The 26,911-nt window shown below is 46.7% G+C and overlaps 1 protein-coding gene across 4 annotated transcripts; it reads right to left on the bottom strand.

Moving 5' to 3' along the window:
- Positions 1–3,769: 3,769 nt before the first annotated feature.
- On the bottom strand, positions 3,770–19,796 carry LOC103171200. Of its 4 annotated transcripts, none has more exons than XM_039913152.1 (10): positions 19,631–19,796; positions 19,391–19,430; positions 14,852–17,593; positions 12,284–13,840; positions 8,908–8,973; positions 8,426–8,526; positions 7,018–7,082; positions 6,348–6,529; positions 5,772–5,924; positions 3,770–5,243 (listed from the first exon to the last, which is right to left on the bottom strand). In XM_039913152.1, exons 1-10 carry the CDS (start codon positions 19,742–19,744, stop codon positions 4,900–4,902), a joined length of 5,364 nt encoding a protein of 1,787 aa, XP_039769086.1. In that variant the 5' UTR covers positions 19,745–19,796; the 3' UTR covers positions 3,770–4,899. The 4 variants fall into 4 exon arrangements, with proteins under 4 accessions (XP_039769086.1, XP_007670238.2, XP_007670240.2 ...); XM_007672048.3 differs by having other exon boundaries at positions 6,348–6,532; XM_007672050.3 differs by having other exon boundaries at positions 6,348–6,532; positions 19,603–19,686.
- Between the last annotated feature and the right edge of the window lie 7,115 nt (positions 19,797–26,911).

The raw sequence follows: 26,911 nt of genomic DNA on the forward strand, positions 1-26,911 counted from the left end.
ACTGAGGCCCAGTGAAGTGACTTGCCCACAGTCACCCAGCTGACAAGTCGCAGAGCCGGGATTCGAACCCATGACCTCTGGCTCCCAAGCCCCTGCTCTTTCCACTGAGCCACGCTGCTTCTGGAGTCTCTACTGCTTTGCTCATGGAAGAGAGGGATTTCCTCTATGTAACCCAAATACAGGGTGGGTCAAGTAACTGTGGGGTGATGGAACATCATTCTCTCCTGAGCAGAAGGAGGCCTGAGGGCCGCCCTGGGGCCAGCCGCCATTTTGGGCGAGCTGCTTGGCCGCGCGTGCGTGCGCGCGCTGCTCCCTCGCGCGCGAGGCCCAGAGCGCAACGGCGGCGCCCGAGCGCTTTGTGTGGGGAACGCTGCCCTCTGCTGGCCGTCCGAGGCGAGGCTCCTGCGCGAGGCTCAGCGCCCGGCTCCACTCTCACCTCCAGCGGGACGGCGCAGGCCTCGCGATAAGGAATAAAGCGTTTTTTAACGACTAAACTCTCCCTTTCCCAACTCCCCACCCTCTCTTTCAGAGGAGCATTATGGCTCAGTGGAAAGAACAGGGGTTTGGGAGTCAGAGGACATGAGTTCTAATCCAGATCTGCCACTTGTCTGCTGTGTGACTGTGGGCAAGTCACTTAACTTCTCTGTGCCTCAGTTACCTCATCTGTAAAATGGGGATTAAGACTGTGAGCCCCACGTGGGACAACCTGATTCCCCTGTGTCTACCCCAGCGCTTAGAACAGTGCTCTGCACATAGTAAGCGCTTAACAAATACCAACATTATTATGAACTTCTCTGTGCCTCAGTTACCTCATCTGTAACATGGGAATTAAGACTGTCAGCTCTACGTGGGAAAACCTGATGACCTCTCTCGATTAGTCTGTGAGCCCATCATTGGGCGGGGATTGTCTCTAGCTGTTGCCGAATTGTACATTCCAAGCCCTTAGTACAGTGCTGTGCACATAGTAAGCGCTCAATAAATACTATTGAATGAATGAATAAATGACCGTCGTGGCTCAGTGGAAAGACCACGGGCTTGGGAATCAGAGGTTGTGGGTTCAAATCCCCATTCATCCACTTGTCAGCTGTGTGACTTTGGGCAAATCACTTCACTTCTCTGTGCCTCAGTTACCCCATCTGTAAAATGGGGATTAAGACTGTGAGCTCCACGTGGGGCAACCTGTTCACCTTGTATCCTCCCCAGCGCTTAGAACAGTGCTTTGCACATAGTAAGCGCTTAACAAATACCATTATTATTATTGTATCTACCCCAGCACTTAGCACATAGTAAGCCCTAGCAAATACCTTAATTATTATTAAGGGGCAAGGGTGGTAACTATCTCGGTATTGTCAGTGACAAACTGAAGGATAGGGAGGAGTCCCTGCCTATAATAATAATAATGGTATTTGTTAAGCGCTTACTATGTGCCAAGCACTGTTTTAAGCACTGGGGTAGATACAAGGTAATCAAGTTGTCCCCCTAGGGCTCACAGTCTTAATCCCCATTTTACAGATGTGGTAACTGAGGTATAGAGAGGTTAAGAAGCTTGCCCAAAGTCACACAGCGGACAAGTGGCGGATCCGGGATTAGAACCACATCCTCTGACTCCCACGCCCGTGCTCTTGCCACTAAGCCACACTATGTTCACATGCCCAAGGATTCTGCCTCAGGAGCCACCCCCTGATCCTGCATTTCAAAGTACAAAGTCATTGCAGTGGAAGCATCCAGCCCAGCTCTTTAGTGAGGCCTAGACCCTAAAGCCTGGGTAAGCAGCAAAGGTTGGCTTTAGCCGTGGGAATCTGATTGCATCAGGTTCCATTTGGGCAGGAAGTGGTCAGGCAGGTAGTTGGAAATACAACCATGGCCTACCTTAGGAAGGAAAGAGGAAGAGGCAGGCAATCTCTGTGTCCTTTCCCCACTACAGCTTTCTCCTTCACAAGTTCTTACTTATGAAAATAGGCTTTGCTGAGCTTAGTTCATACTAGCGCCCTTTTTAGCCCCTAATTTCCCTCCTCCCCATATACACTCATCTGGGCAGATTCTCTCATTCCTACCTCACCTCACTACTCTCCAACTACAACCTCACTCCTCTGAAGTTAATCTCCTCTCTGGACCTCGATCTTGCCTATCTCGCTGTGACCCCTCACCCACATCCTCCCTGTGGTCCAGAACACCTTCCACCCTCAAATCTAACAGACAATTACTCTCCCCTTCTTCAACGTTTTACTGAAGGCACACTCCTCCAAGAGGCCTTCCCTAAGCCCCCCTTTCCTCTTTTCATACTCCCTTCTGCATCACCCTGACTTGCTCCCTTTATTCACTCCCCAGCAGCCCCATAACACTTACGTACATATCTGTCATTTATATATTTTAATGTGCCTCCCCCTATACACTGTAAGCTTGTTATAGGCATGGAATGTCTGTTTATTGTTATACTGTCCTCTCCCAGACACTTAGTACAGTGCTCTGCAGACAGGAAGCACTCAATAAATATGGTTGAATGAATGGGATAGGTCCGGGGTGGTGTTTCCTCACCCCCGCTTCTCCCTACGACCAAGTTTCGTCCTTCTTACCCCTCCTGAAGAGACTAACTCCAGCCTTATCATCCCACGCCCTTTCCATCCCAGTTGCCCGAGCAAACTGAGCCTCCCCTCTGTCAGCCATTTCAGTGCACTCCATTAGCGTAGCCGGGGCTCTGGGTGACATTCATGGAGGACACCCTCTCCCTATGACTTCAGGTCCTTGTTGGAGGTGAGGGCCATAACCTTTGAGGTGGGGTCTTGGGAGGAGGGCAGGATAACCTTCCATTGCAGTTGCAAATAGCTCTCCGATCCTGCTGCTGGAACTGCTAATAAATAAAGTCAGCTCTGAAGAATTCAAATTTGCAGCCTGCAGCATTGATCATGGAGGAGTACCACAGAGTTGTGATGCACCAGTTTGAACCAGGCTGGGGCCTGGGGAACCCTGATTCTTTTCCAGGCTGAGAGCCATCACAGCTCAAACAAGGGAGGTCATAGTATAAAGTTCACTTGCAAGGAGCCAGTTGCCTGTAGGTCCCTGGATCATGGCTTGCCTTGGTCTCCCGCAGAGAAGGATGGGAGGTGCAGTTATCGAGCCCAGGCAAGGACAAACAAGAAAAATGTAGTAATGGATAACAGGAATGGACAAGCTTCTGGGAAAAGTGGACAAAGTTAAAACCTATGTTTGACCAGCTCTGGGCTCTGCTGATTGGAGCTCCTGTCCACACCTCCCACCCTGGACCAAAACAGTAAGAAAGTAATCCATTTTCTCCATGGTCAGGGGAGAACTTACCCCTGGAGAACTGCTTAGGCTTTGTTTCATATGAAGATGATTTGTGAGGCTGAGTCACATTTCCTTTTTCTTGTGTTGACCCACCTGTCACCCACCTACTGTGGAGAAGAGACAAGGATCCAGAAAAGCAGTGTGCTTAGGAATAAGAAAGACCTGGGTTCTAATTCCAACTTTTCCACTTGTCTGCTATGTGACCTTGGGAGTCACTTCACTTTGTGCCTGTTACCTCATCTGTAAAATGGGGATTATGAATGTGAGCCCCACCTGGGACATGGACCATGTCCATCCTTGTATCTACCCCAGGGCTTACTACAGTGCCTGGTACATAATAAGCGCTTACCTATCATCAGAAAAAAAAAATCAAATAGCTATATAATGTAAGAAGATATGGCAGCAAAAGAGCGGGGTTGAGGCCCAGTAAAAACGTTGAAAGGGGCCCAGTAGGAGTCACAAGCAGTCTTTGTATTAATTGGGTATGGGGGGAGGGTAACACAAGAGTTCTGGCAGATTGGGGGTGAGCCATGCAACACTCTCCCTTCTGCACACAGGGGTTTGAAGAGGCTTTTGCATGACATTACAATACATGCTACATGTACAGTACCATGGTACAGTACAAGGAACCCATGGTGACATCACAGAGTGCTCTATATGTGGATGCAGGGTACCAGGATGAGATTGGACAGCATGGAAGGGATGAATGGGCATCTCCAACTCAGCCACCCCAAAGTCTGAAGCCAGCCCTTAAAGAAGCGGCACATAGAGCCTGGGCTAGAGCAGAGCTTAGAACAAAGATAGGTCGTTTTTAAAAGAGAAATCTGCTTTATTTTATTTGGGGGTCAATAATAAAGAGAGCTTTCCCCACAGGAGAACCACTTCTAGAAACTGAGTTTTGCCCTATCAGTTACAACTGCTTAAAAAACACTTGCATCCCAGGAGTAAGGGAGGCACACAGTCGCCCCTGAGAATAACTTAAGTGAACCACAGATCCATCCCCAACCTTCCTAGATGAGGAAAAGTGAAGCAACCTTAACTGACACTTACAGCAACCCCCACCCATAGGAATTAGAAGCATTAACTTTTCTCCTATCCAGGAAGGGGAGGGGAAAGAGAAAGAAGAGAGAGACAACAGATTTCAACGTGGTATGGGAGAGACTGAGTAGCCATTGCATAGGGATAGTTATAGTTTACTCACTTGTGAGCAACGAGAAATAATTGCACCAGCCTCCCTCCAGGTTTGAAAAGACATCTCTTTTCCCAGGTTCCACCCAGGACCCATATATGTGTGCCACAGACATAGCTTCTTGGTCAATTGGATTGCACACGTGCTCATTACATCAGTTACATTAACATATAAGATCTTTGTCTACACCACTTTTCTTGCTCCAGCCAGAGTCCTGAGCAAAGAGCCAGGGCAGCCCCTCAGAGGGAAGGCAGGAGCATGGCTAGAACCAGGGTTATTCCTGCCCAAGATCAGCAGCAGTGAGGGAAGTGGGATTAACAGTCCATGCCAGCGAATGCTACATCTCATCTGTAACAGGAAGTCCTGAGAGTGGTATCTTACTGCCAAGAAGATGCCTCCATCCCCTGTTACAGACACTGGGATCTTTCCACAGACACATGAAAGCCTTCACTTGGATAGGCTCTTTGTGCCAATGCCCAGTCTGAAACTTTAGCTCGGAGCTTCGGCTGGTAGGGGCTGAAAGCTGGGTGTCCACTGAGCAGTCTCAGGTCAATAGAAGGTTCTGCCTGGGCCAGTGGTGTCGGAAGTGGGCTCTCAGGTGTGGCCACCTCTTCCTGGAGACTCAAGACACCTTCCTCAGCTCTGGCTTTAGTTAACAGCCATAGAATTCCTATGAGCAACATCAACAGGATGGTAGCGAACACAACAGCACCTACTACAACATCCAAGTAGCTGAAGAGAAATCCAATCCCTGAAAGAAATACGGAAAATTAGTTTTATGGTATAGTGTTCCCTTTCCACACCAGTCCTCCCCTTGCTTTCTCTGAACCAGAAACCCATTTTTACAACAGAAGAGAAACTAGTTCTGTGAAGAGTTTTGTCAGTTATCTTCTGACAAAACTGAAAACAAGTATGGCTTTTAGAGGTATCTACGAGTAAGAAGGGAATCCTTTGAGCAAGAAGGAAATCCTTTGTGGAGGAAGGTTTGCTAGTAGAATCAGAAATACTAACTATAGAAGTAAAGGAGAGGCCTTTGTGATTATGTGCCAAAGGAATGACTGCAATAATGGGTTAGTCATTCCTTATTACCACAACCCATGTGGCCAACACAGTTGTCTTGTTCAAGCTACTATGCTTCACCCAAAGCGTTGCCCTGACAAATCCAGGAGGGCATTTAGAATGAATCAGTCAGAATCAGTGTTAGAAGAAGTTTAATCTATTAGGTAATCTGCAACACCAATAGAATGGTCTTCGGAGGGAAAAAGCAGCTGGGAAATACCTGACTGTGGAGCATAGACGCATAAGGTGCCAGTCTGCAGAGGAGAATAGTCTTCAAACCCTTCTTTGCAGCGACATAAGTAAGTGCCGACTCCATTCAAGCATTCGGCCTCATCACCACATATCTCTAAACCAATCTTGCATTCGTTCACATCTGAGAGACAGTATGAATGTGTGTGAGTGTGTGGAAAAGCAGCATGACTTAGGCAATAGAACATAGGCATGGGAGTCAAAGTGCTGGGCTCTAATCCCTGCTCTGCCACTTGACTGCTGTGTGACCTTGGGCTAGTCATTTCCCTTCAGTGCCTCAGTGACCTCATCTGTAAAATGGGGATTAAGACTAAGCCCCATGGGGGACGGGACCGTGCCCAACCTGATCGGCTTGTATCTGTCTCAGCACTTAGTACAGGGTCTGGCACAAAGTGCTTAAATATCATATTTTTTAAAAAAAGAGCATATGCACAAGGTTTGAAATAAAGGGTAAGAGTGGACTTGCAACTACCCTACCATTGTGTTAGATGGCTCCCACTGCTTCAGAGAAGAAGACTAAACTGTCAACTCAGAATCAAGTCTGTACCTTCAATGGTGAGGGACTTTAGCTTTAGTCGAGTCCCTAATGAGTGGCCAATGAGCACCTTCAGTTGGTTGTGTAGACCATGGCCAGCCAGCACACGTAGTTGGGAAAGCAGAGAGTCAGACCTGTTCCTCTTCCCAGCTCTTAGGTGCAGCCAGAATGTGAGGGAGACATTGGCAGCATCTCTTCTGTTTGCATTTGGGCAGAGATGAGAGAAGGAGGAAAGGTAGAGAAAGTAACCACTTCAGATTTAAGCTACATTTTAAACTGAAAAAGTTCAGGAGAAATGTGTATTATTCTGGGACCCAAAGGCCCCCCAAATCACTATATTTCCTCTTTGAGTCCCCCTGCTTCCCTGGACTTGGTGTTGACAGAATTGTATATTGGACTATTTAACCATGCAAAGAAAGAGAAAATTAAAGTTTGAGTGACCCATATCAGCCATTACTCAGAAATGCAGACTCTCCGCACTGCCAGCTCAGGCCCAGGGCATGCTTCTTAGCAACCATCTCACTCCACCCCCACAAAAAAAAGTTTATGCCAAGTTTAGAGCCCTTGTTTCAGAAGTTTGTTCCTTAGTGATATATAAAAAGCTAACCTGTGTTTAAATTCTCATTTCCCTCAGAAAAGAAAAATGTAATGAGTGATAGCTGAACTGAGAACATATGCACACCTTTTAATCTCCATTAGTTTCATCTCATCAACCTTGTGAGACAGAAACTTCAGGTTCTTGGAGATCTAGAAAGAGAAGTGTTACTAGAGATGTTGAATTTTATGCATCTTTGCATTTCTACAGTTAGTGGTGTTCCTACCTTAAAAATAGCTAGAGATACAGTCCTGCCATTTTCACATTCAAAGGTTCAAGACACCAGTGACTTCGCCCTTTTGACTTCCACTAAGAACTTCTCACCACCAGTAGCAGCATTAGAAGTATTAGGTGCTGCTTGTCTCTGCAAAAGTGGTCCACTAATTCACCTTCAGAGGGAAAGTTGATCATATTGAGATTAAAGTCAAGGTAGAATTAAATGCACAAGCCACCTAGCTCCAGATTTTTCTCTCTCCTAAACCTGTACTCTGGTTTAGTTTGGGAACTTCCAGATCAGACTGGTTTTGTAAAGGAGCAGAGAAAGGGCTGAAGGAAGACACTGTTTCCTCCTCTTTCAATCTACTAGAATATGATGCTCTTTCACTGTTGGGCAATATCAACTGCTTACCTGATAGGGGGCAGATAGATTTGGAGCCCAGAATATCAGCAAGTGCCACCCCTTTCCCCCCTATTTACTGGAGATCAAGACTGGTCAGGAAGAATGAGTGCAAGGGAGAAACACACCTTTATTTTTTTAAAAGAGCCAGAAAAGTGTACCTGTGACCCAAAAGGAATAGAGAAGGTGCTTTCCCACATCCTCAATCTGTAACTCCCTCCCCCTCCATATATGCCAGACCACCTGCCTCTCTCCACCTTCAAAGCTTTATTAAAAGGTCACATCTCCTCCTAGAGGCCTTCCCCAATTAAGCTACCTCTTCCCTGGATTGTTTTCCCTTCTGCATCATCCATGCACTTGGATCGGTGACCTTTGTATATTTGATATTCACTCTACCCCCAAAACACTTGTGTAACTATCCTTAAATTATAATTTCAAATTAAATAATTTATATTAATGTCTGTCTCCCCCTTTACACTAAGCTCGTTATGGGCAGGAAAGATGTTCACTAATTCTTTCATATTCTACTCTCCCGAGTGTTTAGTATAGTGCTCTGCATGTAGTAAGCACTCAAATACCATTGAATGATTGATAAATAACACCTTGCTAAGAGCTGAAACAGAAGTCAGTCATATTTATTGAGCACTTATTCTGTGCAGAGCACTGTACTAAGCACTTAAGAGTGTAATTCAACAGGACTAGCAGGCATATTCCCAGCCCACAGTGACCTTACAGTCTAAGAGACAGACAATACATATAAATAAGTTACTGATATGTACATAGGTGCCATATTTTACACCAAAGTCAACTGAGGAAAGCGTGAGAGCTTGCTGACATGGAAAGGTCCCAGCTTGCTTGATCAACACTTTTTCCTCTTACCTTCTGCTTTATGGATTCCACCAGGGATTTCTCCACTCCAAACTCACCCACTGGCAACCGTGCTTGGTGTTCCATTTCAACAACAACTTCGAACAAGACATCTACCGGGAACGAGGCCAGAATCAAGAATTAATGCAGAATCTATGTTAGTCTTCAGACTAACATCATCTTTAGCACAGCAGAGTTTAAATACATTTCCACCCAAAAACCTTTAAAAAGTTGGACCCTAATTCATAATCAAGAAACTTCAGACAAGTGGGTGCTTGGCCCAAATAAGTTTTAGGGGGCACAAGGTAGTGAAAAAGTTGAAAAGATTGTAGAGGGGGAAGAGAAAGTGGAAGCTACAAGTTCAGATTCATTTACAGCTTGTGTTGACAGGAATCAGACAGAAGTGAGCATTGGCAATCACATTTCAAGGGGGGGTAATCATGTTGAGACATTTAAACCAGAGTGTTTTTCCCCCTTTTGTGAAATCACTTTACCTCCAGGATTGTGTGGCGACTCTAAGATGGAGCCATTCCCAAGATCTGGGAAGAGAGTTACTGCAGCTGTGTTGGGTGGAGGGAGAAAGACAGGAAAATTGACTCTGCATATTATTTCTAGCAGCAGAGGAACAGTAGCCTTTTTTTAAACAAAACTCTGGGTTCTATATTGCGATCCATTTAATTGGTGGATTCTTCGTGTTCATTGCTTTATGCCCTGTGGGATCATTCTTGTTGCCTTTTCCTCCCTCACAGCCTGCTCCTTCCCCCTCTCCTCACCCCCACAACACCCAGCTTTTAAGGTTCACACACTTTAAAAAAATTCCCCTTAATATGTCAGGCACAAAAATTTCATTAAAGTTCTTGACAAGTGCACTTAGCTCCAGAACCTACTGGATATTATGCATAGCCAATGCCAACACCGAAGAGCTTGTGCAAGGTCAGAGTAAGGGCATAAACAGACTCGTTTTATTGCATACAGTAACTACAGGCCAGAGTTTGACTAAAACTGAGTGGAAAGTCTTAGAGCTAGGAGGCCTTCCACATATAGGACAAGTCAACAGTGGTGGCCTGAAAGCAGCTTGAAGGCACATTTCCAGCTCTCCTTTCCACTACGTGCTTAGTACAGTGCTCTGCACACAGTAAGCGCCCAATAAACACAATTGATTGATCCCTCCTGATCAAAGATCCCTTTTCCTATATTTTCCCCCCCGATTTCCTCTGTGCTTTGAGGCTCACAAGAAAAAGCTGACATTTCCTAAAGCTACCCTTTGAGCTCTCTGGTTTGGTTGACTAGCAACAGAGCCCAAAGATACTGCTGTTCCCATAAAAGGTTGCTATTATAGCCTAATTACACTAGCAAAGTAATTAGCTCTGTATGACCAGTTCCAGCCTGAGAGAGGTACAGTGGGGTTTGTGGTCAGCCAGACTCCCATTATCATCTCCCAGCAGCCCTGAAGTTACATAACCAACAGCAGTCACTGTTCAAATCCCATGGCATGAGAATCAACAGATTTGGAGACGGTTCTGAGATACTGCTGTAGACCACAAACTAGTATAGTCCTATAGGCTGGGAGATCTTGTGGATATATGGGAATAAACTAAAACTCTATTATACTGTGCTTTCTCTCCTCTTCCCTCTCAACCCTGGGGGCTGAGTACACTGCTCTGCACACAGCAGAGGAAGCAGCATGGCCTAATGGGAAGAGCACAAACCTGGGAATCAGAGGACCTGCGTTCTAATCCCTTCTCCACCTCTTGTCTACTGTGTGGGCTTGGGAAAGTCACTTAACTTCTCTGTGCTCACAGTTACCTCATCTGTAAAATGGTGATTAAAACTGTGAGTCCCATGTGGGACATGGACTTTGTCCAATCTGATTAGCTTGTGCATACCCTAATGCTTAGTATAGTGACTGGTAGTAAGTGCTTAACAAAATACCACTCAAACAAAAATAAAAACAAACCCACTCTAAATACTATTGATTGTTCCTATATTACAAATACCTGAACTGATGATTGACCCAGTGTTAGGAAATAGTCATTTTGGAGACTTTCCTTTTCCATCCCCCAACCTTCACCAACACTGCAGCTTCCAAATGCTCAGAAAAATCAGAAAATTCAAGGTCTAGGTCACTCTAAAAAAAGGAATCAAGTTCTAGTCCTACCATCCCCACACTTCTCCATCTGCAGGAGGGTTTTTGGCAGGGTTAGGTCAGGTCTTTGGCTTAGAACCCTTTTGGAAAATGAAACCAGGAAAATCTTTAGGGTACACTCAGAGGGAATAAGGAAGACCTGGTATTCTTAAATTGGAGGTGGGAAATGCACCCGAGGCCTGGAAGAGAGGAAAACTCATTCTCTCTCATGACTATCCTCTTTCCATCAGGACATCCCTACTTGGATGCCTCAAACTTAAATCCAAAACAGAGCTCCTTGCCTTCCCATTCATATCCTAGACACCACCATCCTTCCTATTTCACATAACCCTGGAATTATCCTCAACTAATCTCTTTAAATCACCCATTGTCACCAAATCCTGTACACCTGTTTTACCTTCTCTAGAGCCTGCCTCTTTCCCCCATCCAAACCGTTATGACACTGGTCCGAGTACTTACATCCCATCCCTTTTTTTATGGTATTTGTTAAGCTCTTACCATTTGCCAGGCACTGTGCTAAGTGGTGAGATAGATACATGATTATCAGGTTGGATACAGTTCATGTCCCACATGGAGCCCACAGTCTTAATCTCCATTTTACAGAAGAAGTTAGAAGTCCATGCTCTATTCACTAGGCCATGCCACTTCTCTGACTATAACAATGTTTTTAACTTTCTCAGCCACCCTGTCTCCATCATCTCCCCCTCTAGTCCTTACTTGACTCTTCGGCCCAGATTAAAGAGTTCTTCACATCTCTCCACTTAAAAAGTCTCTAGTGACTGCCCATTCGTTTCCACATGGAACAGAACTTCTTACCATGAGCTTTAAAAAACTCAAGCTCTCCTCCTCTACATAGCTTCTTACTCTGCACCTTTCACTCTAACACCAACCCACTTACTGAACCTCAGTCATCTTTGACCCCTTACTCACAGCCCCCCTCTTCAAATCGCTACTAAAAATCATACTTCAGCCTTCCCTGACAGAACTTCTCATTTTCCCCACACTATTCACCCTCTCTCTGCATCATCTTTACATTTGGTCCCATACCCTTTATGCACTTTGTTACTCACACCACCCCTGGCACTTATGTACACATCCTCATACTCCGCCACTTCCCCTATCTGTATTTTAATGTCTCTCAACTTTAATGTCTCTCAGGGTTCCCCCAACTAGACTGTAAGCTCCTTCGAGGAACATGGATTCTTTCTAATACTAATAATAATGGTGGTATTTAAGTGCTTACTACGTGCAGAGCTCTGTTCTAAGAGCTAGGGTAGATACAGGCTAATCAGGTTGTCCCACATAAAGCTCACAGTTAATCCCCATTTTACAGATGAGGTAACCGAGGCACAGAGAAGTGTAAGTGACTTGCCCACAGTCACACAGCTGACAAGTGGCAGAGGCGGGATTCAAACTCACGACCTCTGACTCCCAAGCCCGTGCTCTTTCCACTGAGCCACGCTGCTTCTCTAACTTCTATCAGCTCTACTGTATTATCTTCAAGTGCTTTTTATATTATTTTCAAGTGCTTTTTACAGTGCTCTGCACACAGTAAGTGCTCAATAAATACCATTGATGGGTGGCCATGGGGTGGGGATGAGGGAGAAAGAATGCTGTAAACCCACCCACACCTTTAGGCACCATTCGTTCAATCATATTTACTGAGAGTTCCCATCATCCACTAGGAATAAAAGAGAAGAGAGACCCCAGTTTGTTTACTGTACCTGTATGTCCAGGAAAATGATTAGGGGCCACATTCTTCACCCCTACACCAGGGGAGGGAGAGATTTCAGATTTGGGGTCCTGGTCCTGCCCAGCTTCATGTTGGACTGTTGTAGAAACAGCCTGGGGGGTACTAACAGACATTCCTGAAGGGAGATTATTTGTGATTAGATCAATCCTAGAGGTTTCCAGATCCAAGGGCTCTACATGAAGACATTGGATGCTTCCCAGAGTGCCAGACAGCTGTACACCTGATCCATCTTCTGTTTCTCCCCTGGGACTGGGTTGGGCAGTATTACTTCCACTGTCAGGGGTCTCACCATTGCCTGATTCTTGTCCACCAGCCGTCAAGGTCAGCTGTTTCTCTTCAACATCAGTAAAGGGGCCAGTCACGCACTCAGCTGCCCCAGAGCTCGTTGTTGGGATCTTTTCCCTTTTTGAGAGCACTCCCCTGCTGGAAACTTGGGAGGGATGAACTCTTAGCCCTTCCGAGAGGCCCCCTGGAGCCACGGTGGATGAGGATGAATAAAGGGCAGAGGTCTTAGTTAGAGCAAGTCTCCTAATCAACCCTTGGTCTCCTACCTCTACAGTCCTCAAAGCGGCTTCAGGCCCACTTATTTGTTGTGCTAGTCTCACCTGGGTGCCCACTTTGGGAATAGCTTCAGGCACTGGGATCTGGAGGGAGAGCAGATCAGTTAGAGAAAGGGTCCTGGAGGGATGTCCTGGGAAGGGTATAGTCACGCCAGGATTGACAGCTTTATTCTCCAGCTTTTCCCACTGGGAGAGATTTGAGGCTGGGATACTCATTAGGGTCATAGAGTCTTCACCTCCAGAATGCTTTTCACTTTCTGTTGGCCTCAACAAGCTTTGGGCCATTGGGCTTTGCTCCTTTAAGGCCAGCCCCTGAGGCCTCAGTGGTCGGAGGAGGCGTGGAACACCTTCGTCATCCAGGATGCCATTGCTCTCGGGAACCCACAATTCCTCCTTGTCATTCAGCTGGGGCAACTCTTTTACCAGTTGGTCTCTATAGCTCAGCCCATCATTTCTCCATGTCAAGGTGTTAGCAGGCTGCTGCCATCCACCTGGTTTAGCACGAGTCCTCGCATGATCAAGGTCAGCATGAGAGACAGAGGCACATCTAGGAAGTTCTTCTGCCTCCGGATCTGGGAACACATAATACTGGGCGTGGAAGTACCGGCTGGCATGGCCGGGAGAAGAGCCCATGGAGAAGAGTAGGATATGGACAGCCCAAGCCTGGGAAGCAAAGGTCAGAGTCCCCTGAGTCTCACAGGCACAGGCAGCTTTCCTCTCCACACTCGAAAAGACACCCTGAAACACCAGAATGTCCTGGTTCTCTCCACAGCTCTCAGACACCCCAAACCCTTTGACATATACTACGATGTGCTTCCCAGGACCTGCCCAGATGGTCCAGTTGCACCAGATGTTGACTTGAAGGTGGTTGAGACTCCCAGACAGGGAAAATTCTCCAACTGCATCCAGCAAAACCACATGGCAACTTCTTATAGGGAGAACTTCAATGACCCCAGCTTGCTGCACCTCTGGGGAGAAGAAGATAGAAGGGGGTGGACAAAAGACTTGAGATAGTGATTTTCTCCTCAGGGGCCCACCCAGATCTCCTTGCTTTACTCAAGATAGGCAATTGCTAACTGGTGGGCACTTTAACATATTTCCTCCAGTTCAGGACACTGCTTCTCTATCTCTGGTGGAGAACCACAACAATCCAGTATAACTGATCGGGGTTTGTAGTCAGGGTGCCAAACTCTGCCAGACACCATTCCACATCCAAACCCTTAAACCAGAACTGGGAAGAAGTTCTGGGAACAGCGCTCCTCACTAATCCCCGGTTAGCCCTTATTCCACCTTTTCACATCCCAAGGGCATCCGTGACAGCTCTATCGGTAAGTAGGGCTAGTGGAAAACATAGCCTGGACATAGCTGTTGTACTTAAACTTGGTCCATATCCACTATACTACCATTAATGGATCTGTTCCTCACCTCTCATGAAGCTATGCATGATGGGAAAGGAGTAGATTGGAAAGAAAGATAATTCAGGCATTATTTTAGTACTCAGTAATTCAGAGAATTGCCTCAGGACCTCTCCAGAGTTTTTTTCCTTGGGGTTGACTGATATAGTTTAAAGGAAGGAAATGGCAGGATGGGGAGGATAACTTCTTCAGTTTAGGACTAAGCTGCAAATAGGGTAAAGAAATGGAGAGAACAATGCTAGTTTACCCATTTTCCCCAGACAGTACAAGTTAAAATAAAAAAAAAGAAGTCTAGAGAATACTGGATTAGCAAATTTATTAGACCAATATCTGTAGTAGGTCCAGTCAGCTTGAGGCCACTGTGATACTCTAAGGACTGTTCTCCCCACTGAGACAGGGCATATCTGTATGATTCACCAGCCTTTGGGACTTCCCCCAGCACAAAAAAGGGAAGGGGGAAGTTCAGGACTTTGGAGGGGGTCCCCTGTTAGGCTGTTTCTAGAGATAGCAGAAATATTCAAAGGCCTCATGAGGAGACAGAGAAAGTAAAGGGGTCTCACTTACCCAAGTGGCTGGGAAGAGTTTCTGTTTCCAAAGGGAACATGTTTTCAGAGAAAACTGGCAACGGCACTGCAGCAAAACATACAGTCTGATCCCCCTTATGTCCCAGTGGGTGAGTGGATAAGTTCAGCAGGCAGTCTCTCCACCCACATGCTTTCTGCATCATAGAGCTGGGAAACCTCAGAGTCTGCACTTGGGTCCCCTCACCACTCTGGATCTCAGCCTGGAGCCTGTTGGTTCCCAGATGGTTTCTCAATGATGTACCTCTAGGCTTGTGGTGGCTCTCTCCAATGTGGGCAGAGAGAGGAGCCATATTGGTGCAGGCCTCTGATCCTGAGCAGGACTTGCTCAGTGGAGAGGTATCTATGGCTTCTGAAAGGCTGAGTCCTGGAGCCAGCTGAGAAGCACTCTGTAATCCCTCATCAAGGCTCCCCACTCCTGACGGACTAAAAAAGAGATTCCTTAAACCAGCTCCAGGTTCATCTGGGGTCACCTCCCATGTACTTTCTGCTTCCTTGAGAATGGGTGTCAGAAGAAAAGTCTTATCCAGGATGTTTCGAGCAGCTGGTAGCAGGGGCCTCACTTCACCTACGCTGAGGACTTTCTTTCCTATTGTAGGTACAGGGCAACTCGTTGGGAGGCAGGATGTTAGCTTGGCTTCAAGCAGGCTTTCCATGGGAGCCACCACTAAATTATGGGATACATGCTCCAGATCTGTTTTAAGAAGGCCTGGATGGAGATTGATGGGAAATTCTGAAGCAGTCAGGGGCTGTCTTGGACCTGGGAAGGTTAGCGCAGACTCAGTCCCTCTTCTGGTCTCCACAGGACTAACTGGCAACTGAAAGGACCACTCCCATTCCATTTGGGAAGCTAGGAATGAAGGCACAAGGGACACATTAAATTCAGGGTAAGCAGTGGGAGGGACCAGAGTTCTCTCAGCTTTTACCCTCTCCTTGAGACTAACTAACTGAGAAAGAACAGCTGTGCTTTGGGGAAGCCACTCAGTATCTAGGTTTGTACCCTCCCCAAGGTAAAGGGTGGGGATCATCTTGATTTCCAATGTACTCTCTGGTTGGGTAGGAAGGTGGAAGGGTCTTGCCATACTTGGAAGGACAGACATCAGGTCTGTTTCAGTTTCCCCTCCTCTGTGACTTGGGGGGAGCCATTCAGAGGGCACATCATAATTCAGGCTATCCTTGGAGCTGAAGGAAGGAAAAGATGGCTCAAGGCTGGCTACAGATATTCCCACAGTGGGGCTTATTGAGATTGTATGGCAACCTGTCTGTCGCTGAGGTGTGTCTAATAAAGGTGTGGTGTCCAAAGACAGACCCATTTCAGTAGTTTGGCTAGACTCTATCCAAATAAACATGTCAACAGCAGAATTTTCAACAGTTTCAAGAGCTGCAGATGGCTCCAGAAGCAGGTCATCTGGAACAGTCACATAATTAGTCATCTGAAGTGGAAGGCCTATGGTGTCCACGACTCCTGTCCCAGGAATACTGTAGAGTTCACTCTGGAGAGCCTCTGGAACTACATTAATCAAGGAGATGATGGGTAGAGAGCTCCCTGCTGATTGTCTGGGGAAATGGCCCATTACTTCATAAGTCTGCATATCCTCCACCTCCTCCCAGGGAGCACCTCCCTGAGACTTGAAAAGGGTGGTCAGCATCTTCTCTTCTTCCCAGGATACTGCTCTTTCCGGAAGTCTTGCCCCCAGATAGTTAGTTGAAGCAAAGAGGGTGAAAGGACTGGGCCTTATGTTCAGTATCACACCTTTAGGAGGGGTCAATCCGTATTCAACTACATTCTCTGGTCTTCCAATTTCAAGCCATTTGGTCCAATCTCCCATCCCAGAGGACTCTGTGGACCTCAGAAGATGAGTGCTTAGCAAGGTGGTCTGTGACAGTGCACTGGAACAAAGTGGCAGAATGCTTCTTCCTCTTTGTGCATTTTTCTCCCAAACATTCAAGTTGGCTGTGGTCCTGCCAAAGGTTTCAGAAGATTGACCTTCCCCTAAGTGACATAGTGGCTGGGAAGCCAGAGAAGAAGCTGTGTCAGCAACCTTGGATTTGGAGAGGGAAGCACCTGGGGTGGTCAGAGCTGCACGGTGGGTAGTACCCCAGGCCTGGATTTCTTTAGCTTTTCCCCACGTTGATGCCAGCTCTGGAATGAGAAGAGGGGAGGCCTGAATATGGTTTCTTGAAGTTAGGCTGGTGTGCAAGCTCAAAGGAGCCTGGGAGCGATTACCAGCAGAATATGAAATCTTCTGCTCAGCAGTCCTCGGACCAGGTTTCTCTTGAAGTGGGACTTGAGATGCTTCACCTTTTTCTGCAGTTGTAATGCCAGGGTCTGGAAATACGAAATACTTTGCTTTAAAGCGCTGGGGCCCACGCTTCTGGAAGTAGTTCTTGGACAGTAAGACCACATGGACAGCTGAAGCTTGAGTAGCAAAAACGTGGACTTCCTTGTTCCAACAAGCGTAGGCGATGGCATTTTCTACAACAGAGGCCACCCCTTGAAATACAATCTTATCTGTATTTTTCTCGCAGTCAGTGTTTCCTCCAAATCCCCAGATGTAAATAAGAATGTGGTTTCTGGGACCAGCCCAGATGGTCCAATTGCACCAGATATTTTCAGGAAAACGGTGCTGATACGCTGGAAGAGAGAATTCTCCCATCTTGCTCTTCAAGACTGTATGACAACGTCTCACAGGCATATACACTTCAGTCCAAGACAGTCTCACCTCTGTAGGGGGTAGGGTGGGTGGGGAAGAGGAAAGAAAATCTGTAAGAAAGAGCTATAGATGTAGTGCTAAAAGTAATTTCTAAGTACTTAACGTGTGCAGAGCAATGCGTTAGCTTTGGTAAGAAGCCTGCACAGAGGGAAGTTAGACCCAGTCTCTGGCCCTTAAGGGGCTCACAATCTGATATTAAAAGGAGAGGCAGGGCAAAAGACATCATGGCCTAGTGGAAAAAGCTTGGGTCTGGGGGTGAGGGGACCTGGGTTTTAATCTTAGTTCTACTACTTGGTTTGCCCAAGATGACATGGCAAGCATCTAACTTCTGTGCTTCAATTTCCCCAAGTGTAAAGTGGGTATTAAATACCTATTCTCCCTCCCTCAGACTGGAAGCTCCCTGGGGGACAGGAACTGTCTGAACTGTCTGACCTGTCTTCTATATAACCCAGTGCTTATATAGTTAATACAAAAAAAACCACAAACAAGAACAATGATATCTACAGCAAGAGGAGTCAGTAAACAGGGGCATGAGTTTCACTAGATTTCTTCTCTTCTTGGTTCCTCAAGATGGAGATGCCAACCCATAGAGAATAGTTTGCTGGTTTTTTCTAGCACTCTCCTCTAGGTGAGAACTTCTGGCGTAGAGATGCAGCATGGCGTAGTGGCTAGAGCCCAGGCGTCAGGTCATGGGTTCTAATCCCAGCTCTGCCACTTTGCTGCGTGACCTTGGGCAAGTTACTTCACTTCTCTGTGCCTCACTTACCTCATCTGGAAAATGGGGAGGTAGTCTGTGAGCCTGTGGTAGGACAAAGACTATGCCCAACCCAATTTGCTTGTATCCACCCCAGCACTTAGTACAGTGCCTGGCACATAGTAAATGCTTAACAAATACTATTATTATTGGAAAGGGCTAGAGAAGCAGTGTAGCTTAATGGATAGAGCATGGGCATGGGAGTCAGAAGGACCTGGGTTCTAATTCTGACCACATTTCTTCTCTGTACCCTTAGGCAAGTTACTTGTCTTCTCTGTGTCTCAGTTGTCTCATCTGTAAAATGGGGGAAAAGAGTGAGCCTCATGTGTGACAAGGACTCTATCCAGCCTGATTCATTTGTATCTACCCAGAGCTTAGAAAAATAGTGCTTGGCACATCGTAAGCACTTAAGTATAATTGTTATTATTAAGCAGGAAGAACTACTTGACTAACAGAGGACACAGGCAGGGCTCCAGAATGCTGCCTTCTACAGTTAGGGCAAAGTATGCCTGAAGCCCTCCTCCCACTCCTAAGGAAAATGGAATACTTTCCTTCAAGGAATCCTTATTCCAAGAAGAGTCATAGATGCCAAGGGGCTGTTACTTTGGCTAAGAGCTAAACAGGTCAGAGAGAATTTGGAATCATTGCCGGCCTGTTGCTCTTGGGTCCTGTTGCGGACCCAATCTGAGCAAGACTTTCACAGATGGACACCCAAGGGACAAGGACCTGCTATCACTGGGAAGCAGTAAACACATTTATACACCCTTGCCCACTTCCGTCATTTGGGGGCTTCTCACAGAGGCACAGCACATTACTGTAATAGATACCCCACAAAGGGAAAGAACAGGTCAGAGAGTGGAGAAGGATTCCTCCCAGCAGACACAGTTTGGAGTGAGAAGTGATTTCCCAACTGGAGTTTCCCCCACAATCAGTATCTCCGCAGCACCAATAGACAAACTTTGGCACAAGAAACCTAGGGTAAAGAGATGTGAGAATGGAAGAGGCAAAATAAACTCCCTGGGCAAGAGAGACGAGGGGAGAATGATGCATTTACCAGGGCCCACAGGATGAACATCTCTCAGGAAATGAGTTATCTGCAAAAAGAAAACCCCATAGAACCAATTAGTAGTATTTATCAAGCACTTAAGAAAAAAATAATAGCATTAGAAGAGACACACCCTACTATTAAACACACAGTATCCTCCCCCACCCCCACCCACATGCTTCCTTAAATTTGGGAGACACCCAAGGAGCCTCATCTCTCACCTACAAACCAGAGCCTAAAACTGCTTACCACCTCCTCTTCATGTTGTCCAGTTAAAGAGTCAAGTCGTGGGTTAAGCAGCCATGTGATCCTTACAGTACCCAAAAAACAAAAGAAACAAAGAAAGTGAAAGAGACAAGCCATAACACCCCCTCACAACTCCACCCAGTTTCCTCAGATACCCTTTTCTCACTCACTTCCTGGAAGGGGTTGGGCCCAGGTAATTTACAAATGCTGGGTCTGTCCCTCACCTGTACTCATTTGCCTAATTGGCTGCTTTCAGGAAGTAGTTTAATTTAGGAGTGTTGGACAGGGAGCACCAGGTTGAAGGTGGCTTCCTAGCTTGGGCCTATTTTGCATTTTTATAGGGCACTGGGTTGTGAGGAGCATCTAACTGCTTCTGTGCCAGATCTGTTTCTCACCACTGAAAGCAAGAATTAAAAAATAAATGATGAAATAATCCCAGGGCCTACCAACTCCTGCATCTCTGGAGTCTGTTTCAAATTACTTGTTGGCCCTGTCTCAGTGAAACCTTTGAACTCCCACCCCTTTTTCCCCTCTCTCTTCCCTCCGGTGTCACAGCCAGCGAAGGCTAGAACTGCCTTCCCTGAAGAAGTTGACCCAAGGACCCTGTGACCCGTATTCTGAGTCCTGAGAGGATCCCTCCACTGCATCCTGATAAAGTTTCCTCAAGAATTTCAGCTCCCACCTGCCTCTGGCCACTTCTAGCCTGTGAAATCTTTCTCTTGCAGGTTGGCTCAGGTCTGTGGTTGGCCTGGATTCTGAACAAAGGGAAAGTTTATCTCCATCATTTCCCTCACAACTTCTTTTATTCCCTGGGGCCTGGGGAGCTTTGTCCCTAGATGGTTTCCTGGGAAGAGACCCTGCTGGCCTCTCCCACAGTCCAATAGGATTGCATTTGGATATGAAGCAAGACTAATCTTGTTAATGAATTGTACACTGCCTTGATTCTATTTAGTTGCCATTGTTTTTACGAGATGTTCTTCCCCTTGTCTCTATTTATTGCCATTGTTCTTGTCTGTCCGTCTCCCCCGATTAGACTGTAAGCCCGTCAAACGGCAGGGACTGTCTCTATCTGTTGCCGACTTGTTCATTCCAAGCGCTTAGTACAGTGCTCTGCACATAGTAAGCGCTCAATAAATACTATTGAATGAATGAATGAATAATCTAGTTAACAGCCTGCAACTGATCTGCTTCTGCCTGGTTTCTCAAGTTGACAGGAGACTGTCTTTGTTCCAGAGCACATGGTGGTCCCGGTGAAGGGTGTGGGACAAGGCAGAGGACTACCCAATCAACATAAATCTTTCCAAGAATAAATCAAGGGGAGGAAGAGTGGAACATAAACTGTCACAGGTTGAGTGGTGGTGTGAAGTGAGAGATGAACTGCTAGGGAAATCATCAGGTGAGAGGTTGTTGTATGCTAATGAGACAGCTTGGACAAAGGCTCAGAGGCAGGATAGGGAGGCCCAGGTAAGGGGAGGGAAGCCTACGTGAGGGGAAGGTCTCAAGAAAGCAAAGTGACTGAAGCAAAGGATGTGGGCTGAGACAGAGTAGGTTGTGAGAACAGATGGTTAGGATAGAGTCAAATGCTGAAGAGCTTTAATTGGTCCAATTACGCCACCATGGCCCCATTCAGAAATTCTACTGAACAGAACTTCCCTGACTTCGAAACAGGTTGAAACATTTTCCTGCCTTTGGGGAGGAGTCCTATGGGTTTCAGGAAGAATTCTTAGATCTATAATTTAAAACTTTGGCTGCAAATTGAAAAGATGTCAACACTGAACTGATCTTTTTGCCTTAAGGTACCAAATACATATATCTAAGTGAGGGCAGGGCTCCTCTGGCTTCTAGGCTTCTCACTATTTAGTTCATGGGAGACTGTACTATTTTGGGAAAGATGGTTACTGTAATTCCATTTAAATTATCCTAGCTCCTTTGATTATTCTGAATGAGCACTGGCCAAAACTGAAAAGAAATAATTTACCAGGATATTAATTAATTAATGTTGGTATTTGTTAAGCACTTACTATGTGCCGAGCATTCATTCATTCATTCAATAGTATTTATTGAGCGCTTACTATGTGCAGAGCACTGTACTAAGCTCTTGGGATGAACAAGTCGGCAACAGATAGAGACGGTCCCTGCCGTTTGACGGACTAATCTAGTCTAATCGGGGGAGACGGACAGACAAGAACAATGGCACTAAACAGCGTCAAGGGGAAGAACATCTCGTAAAAACAATGGCAACTAAATAGAATCAAGGCGATGTACAATTCATTAACAAAATAAATAGGGTAATGGAAATATATACAGTTGAGTGGACGAGTACAGTGCTGTGGGGATGGGAAGGGAGAGGTGGAGGAGCAAAGGGAAAAGGGGAAAAAGAGGGTTTAGCTGCGGAGAGGTAAAGGGGGGTGGCAGAGGGAGTAGAGGGGGAAGAGGAGCTCAGTCTGGGAACGCCTCTTGGAGGAGGTGATTTTTAAGTAAGGTTTTGAAGAGGGAAAGAGAATCAGTTTGGCGGAGGTGAGGAGGGAGGGCGTTCCAGGACCGCGGGAGGACGTGGCCCAGGGGTCGACGGCGGGATAGGCGAGACCGAGGGATGGTGAGGAGGTGGGCGGCAGAGGAGCGGAGCGTGCGGGGTGGGCGGTAGAAAGAGAGAAGGGAGGAGAGGTAGGAAGGGGCAAGGTGATGGAGAGCCTTGAAGCCTAGAGTGAGGAGTTTTTGTTTGGAGTGGAGGTCGATAGGCAACCACTGGAGTTGTTTAAGAAGGGGAGTGACATGCCCAGATCGTTTCTGCAGGAAGATGAGCCGGGCAGCAGAGTGAAGAATAGACCGGAGCGGGGCGAGAGAGGAGGAAGGGAGGTCAGAGAGAAGGCTGACACAGTAGTCTAGCCGGGATATAACGAGAGCCCGTAATAGTAAGGTAGCCGTTTGGGTGGAGAGGAAAGGGCGGATCTTGGCGATATTGTAGAGGTGAAACCGGCAGGTCTTGGTAACGGATAGGATGTGTGGGGTGAACGAGAGGGACGAGTCAAGGATGACACCGAGATTGCGGGCCTGCGGGACGGGAAGGATGGTCGTGCCATCCACGGTGCGCTGGGGTAGACATAGGGGAATCAGGTTGTCCCACGTGGGGCTCACAGTCTTAATCCCCATTTTACAGATGAGGGAACTGAGGCACAGAGAAGTTAAGTGACTTGCCCACAGTCACACAGCCGACAAGTGGCAGAGCTGGGATTTGAACTCATGAGCCCTGACTTCAAAGCCCGTGCTCTTTCCACCGAGCCACGCTGCTTCTCGAGATCCTGAGGATATAAGCCTCAGTGCTATAAAGATCTCCTTAAACATCTAAGTAAGAGTTAATTTTATCTTTCGATCTCAGCTCTGGGATCTTTTCTGAGGAAAGTAAAGTTGGGAAAAGCTTTCTTGGCTAGCAAAGAGAAGGGAGGAATCTGGGTGCCTCTCCCCCACCTTTAAAGGCTTATTGAAGGGACACCTTCTCTGAGAGCCCTTCTGTGACTAAGCCCTCCTTTCTTCTTCTCCCACTCTCTTCTGCATCGTTCTGACGTGCTCCCTTTATTCATCCCCCCTCCCAGCCCCACAGCACTTATGCATATCTCTCTCCCCCTCTAGATTACAAGCTTGTTGTGGGCAATGTGTTTGTTTATTGTTATATTGCATTCTCCCAAGTGCTTAGCACAATGATCTACACACAGTAAACACTCCATAAATATGATTGAATGAATGAATAAATGGATCATATATGAGCCTTAGAACAGGCAGGCCTATCTTAAATTTCTGTGCTCTTTTGTGGTGAGGTAGGGAAGAGGGGGAGTGGTGCGTGTCAGGATCTGGAGATGGTTGCTAATAATGGTATTTGTTCACTCATTCATTTAATAGTATTTATTGAGCGCTTACTATATCAGAGCACTGTACTAAGCGCTTGGAATGTACAATTCGGCAACAGATAGAGACAATCCCTGTCCAATGCCAGGCTTACAGTCTAATTGGGAGAGTCAGATGGACAAAAACAAGACAACATAATCATGATAAATAGAATCAAGGGGATGTACACCTCATTAACAAAATAAATAGGGTAATAAAAATATATACAAATGAGCCCAGTGTTGAGGGGAGGGGAAGGGAGAGAGGGAGGAGCAGAGGGAAAGGGGGCTTAGCTGAGGGGAGGTGAAGGGGGGAAGGGGGAGGGAGCAGAGGGCAGAGGGGGAGCAGAGAGGGAGCAGAGGGAGCAAGGGGAAAAGGGGAAGCTCAGTCTGGGAAGGCCTAATCTGCAGATGAGGGAACTGAGGCCCAGAGAAGTGAAGTGGTTTGCCCAAGGTCACAGAGCAGGCAAGTGGCAGAGCCAGGATTAGAACCCTGGCCCTCTGACTCCCAGACTTGTGGTATTTTCACTAGGCCATGCTACTGCCAGCTCTCCGGCTCCCATACAGTCATCCTGTATACCTCCCACAATGTTTCTGCTGGTCCAGTACAGAAGGAAGCAGCTGAGAAGGACAGTGAATGATCAAGGATGGTGATTTAGGACATATGCCTCTTGTTCTACTTCCATGCTATTCACATACAATAACAGAACCGAGAACAGATCCATTCAAAAGATGAAGATTGTTGAATTAGTGGAAAATCAGGAGGCAGTATATCTTTATTCCTCAGCTTAACAAAGTGCAGCTTAAGTCGGACATCAGTGTGTTTTTTTTGTCTTTATTCCCCAGAGAGGATGGGTGATTAATCTACAGATCATCTCTTATGGGGCTGTTCCTGGGTAGATGGGGCCTCTCTGGGCACAGCTCTGGACACAAAATCCTTTCCTGATCACTACCAACTTGGGTGCAATTTTCACCTCATTAAAGCTCTTTCCCAGAGAGTCCCTTCAGCCTGCTCAAAAGGTCCAACCCATTCCAGAAATGCCCATAGAGTTGTCACAGACAGACACTATGATGGATAGGCTGTGACTGGCCAAAATATCTCTACATTTGAGGAATCCCCACCATGGGCTCACATTTTTGGAGTCTTGCCAAGCCCCTCCAGCATTAATTACCTTGCCACAGCCCACTGCCTAGGAGAAGAGGAGGGCCCAGCTGAGTCTGCGCCAAATAGCTGTCAAGGCAGGCAAGGACACAAATTCTAGCTTCTCCACCTGTTCAGCTTTGGAAGTTTGCCACAGCGATGATTCGAAAGAAGCCCATTTGTAGAGCTGAATGGCTCTGTCAGTCAGCAAATATTTCCTGAGCTCCCATAAGGTGCACAGCACTGTTTTGGACACTCTTCTCTAGAAAGATCACCCCAAGGGAGTGCAAAATGTGGACTCTGGGCTGAAATGGCCACTGATTGACACTACCAGGACCATCATTTGATTTGCACAAGGAGTCTCGCTTCTACCTGGAGTGGCTGCTTTCTGGCTCCAAGCCTATAGTGGGCACAGTCAACGATCCCCACTAATCGCAGCCCTCAGAGTGCATAGAGCAGGGGCTCCTGAATGCATCCACCACAGGCGGAAGCTACTGGGGCACAAACAGAAGGACTTCTCTGTCTCATATGCTTCCTCCTTTCTCCTCCCCTGCCTTGCTCACACCCTGGCAATCCAGGAGGAGAGAAAAAGGCTTCATGATGCCCACCACGCCTTGGTTAGGTGGTATGACACTACTGGCTAAATTAATTCCTGGCCCCTGAACAGGGCTCTTGGTTTTATTCAGGTGTGTGTCATCAGTGTTTAGCCTCCTAAACACTTTCCTGCTGGTCCAGCGGAACAGTCACTGAAAAGCACAATTAACCACTTTCACTCTGGGAAGGTTTCAAACTGGAACCAATGGTTTGGGGCGGGCTCTCTCTGGGTGGCTCCTTTTTCTTTGGCTCTTTCCTTTCTCAGTGCCTGCAGTAATGTTGATTTTTTCTGGGCGGGGGAGGGAGGGGAAAGATTTTGAAGGAAAAATGTATAGAAAGAGATGGTTTTAGCCTGACAGAGGAGAGGGTGTGTGTCGGTAGAAAAGGAGGTAGATTCGAAGTTGGGCATTCAATCAATAGTATTTACTGAGAATCTACTGTGTGTAGAGTATTGTACTAATCACTTATTCAGTGAGAGCACAATACAATAGAGTCTACAGTCACCACCCCTGCCTAAAAGGGATTTACAGTCTATAACAATAAATATGGGGAGGGCTTCTTTTAAATGCAACCACAGACTTCAGTGTGCACCTGCTGAAAGAAAGGGGCTGGCCAAAAGTCATTTGAATGCTTAGGGAATGCAACTTGTTGTTATGTAGTAAACCTAGTACTTGTAGTTATGATAAATATTGAGCCCCTGCTTTATGCCAAGCACTAGGGCCAATACAAAATAAGCAAATTCAGAAAAGGGGCTCACAACAACCTTGATGGAGAACAGATCCTTAGAAAAGAGTAATTACGGTAGAGTATGGAAATTGGAGCACTGAAAAAAAAAGCTTCAAAAGCTGGGGAATAGAAAGATAGGTAGAAAAATCACTGGAGGCGGGAGTACCGACGGTGTTCCCCTACTCTAGTCACTTTTTTGGTTTCCAACCACCCCAGCCTCTCCAGTGTCCAAAAGCTTCCAAAGGTAAGTGTCGTGTCCCTTCAGCTCCTGGCCTCTGGTTGATGTGGAGGTGGGATCTGGGCTCTCACGGGGATTTGCATGGGTGAAGGAGACTGTTCACTGCCAGAAGGAGTCCATGCAAAGGCCAGAACAATCCATGGCAGGGTAACTTTAGAGTTGTCATATAGTAGAAGAAATAGTATTTATTCAGGGCCTGGGAAACCCGGGAAAAATTTAGGGGGGTCCCCACAGAAATTTTCAGTAAAACACTGTTAATCAATGATTAGGAGAGCAACTGTGACCCTCAAAAGGAAACCCTAAGGTCACAGTCATTTCCGCTGCACTTTTGACCTTTTCAACACACCCTGTGGGGACCCCATAAATCCGCATTAATGTCGACGGGACCAAAGCAGACTTTCTTAACAAAATTCCAACTTCACCCATCTCTACGCCTAAACTTGCATCTGGGAGGGGGCCTCCTGGCCAAGCAGCCTTAAAGTTCCACTGCTGGTCTCACTATTCCCAGAGTACTCACAGAAGCAATTAAAAACGGGCAGCCTCCGCCTGCACGAAGACCGGGATTTCTAATCCTGTGTCTTTCTCTCCTCCTTCCTAACAATGAGAACTGTGCAGAGGTTAATAGCGTCCCCAAGGGTCCCAGGCTCATTGGAATTAGAAATAGGACTGACTGCTCCTCTTATCTCTCCCATCTCCCGAGGGGCAGG

This window comes from Ornithorhynchus anatinus, chromosome 9 (assembly GCF_004115215.2).
Source record: "Ornithorhynchus anatinus isolate Pmale09 chromosome 9, mOrnAna1.pri.v4, whole genome shotgun sequence".
Taxonomy (NCBI): Eukaryota; Metazoa; Chordata; class Mammalia; order Monotremata; family Ornithorhynchidae; genus Ornithorhynchus; species Ornithorhynchus anatinus.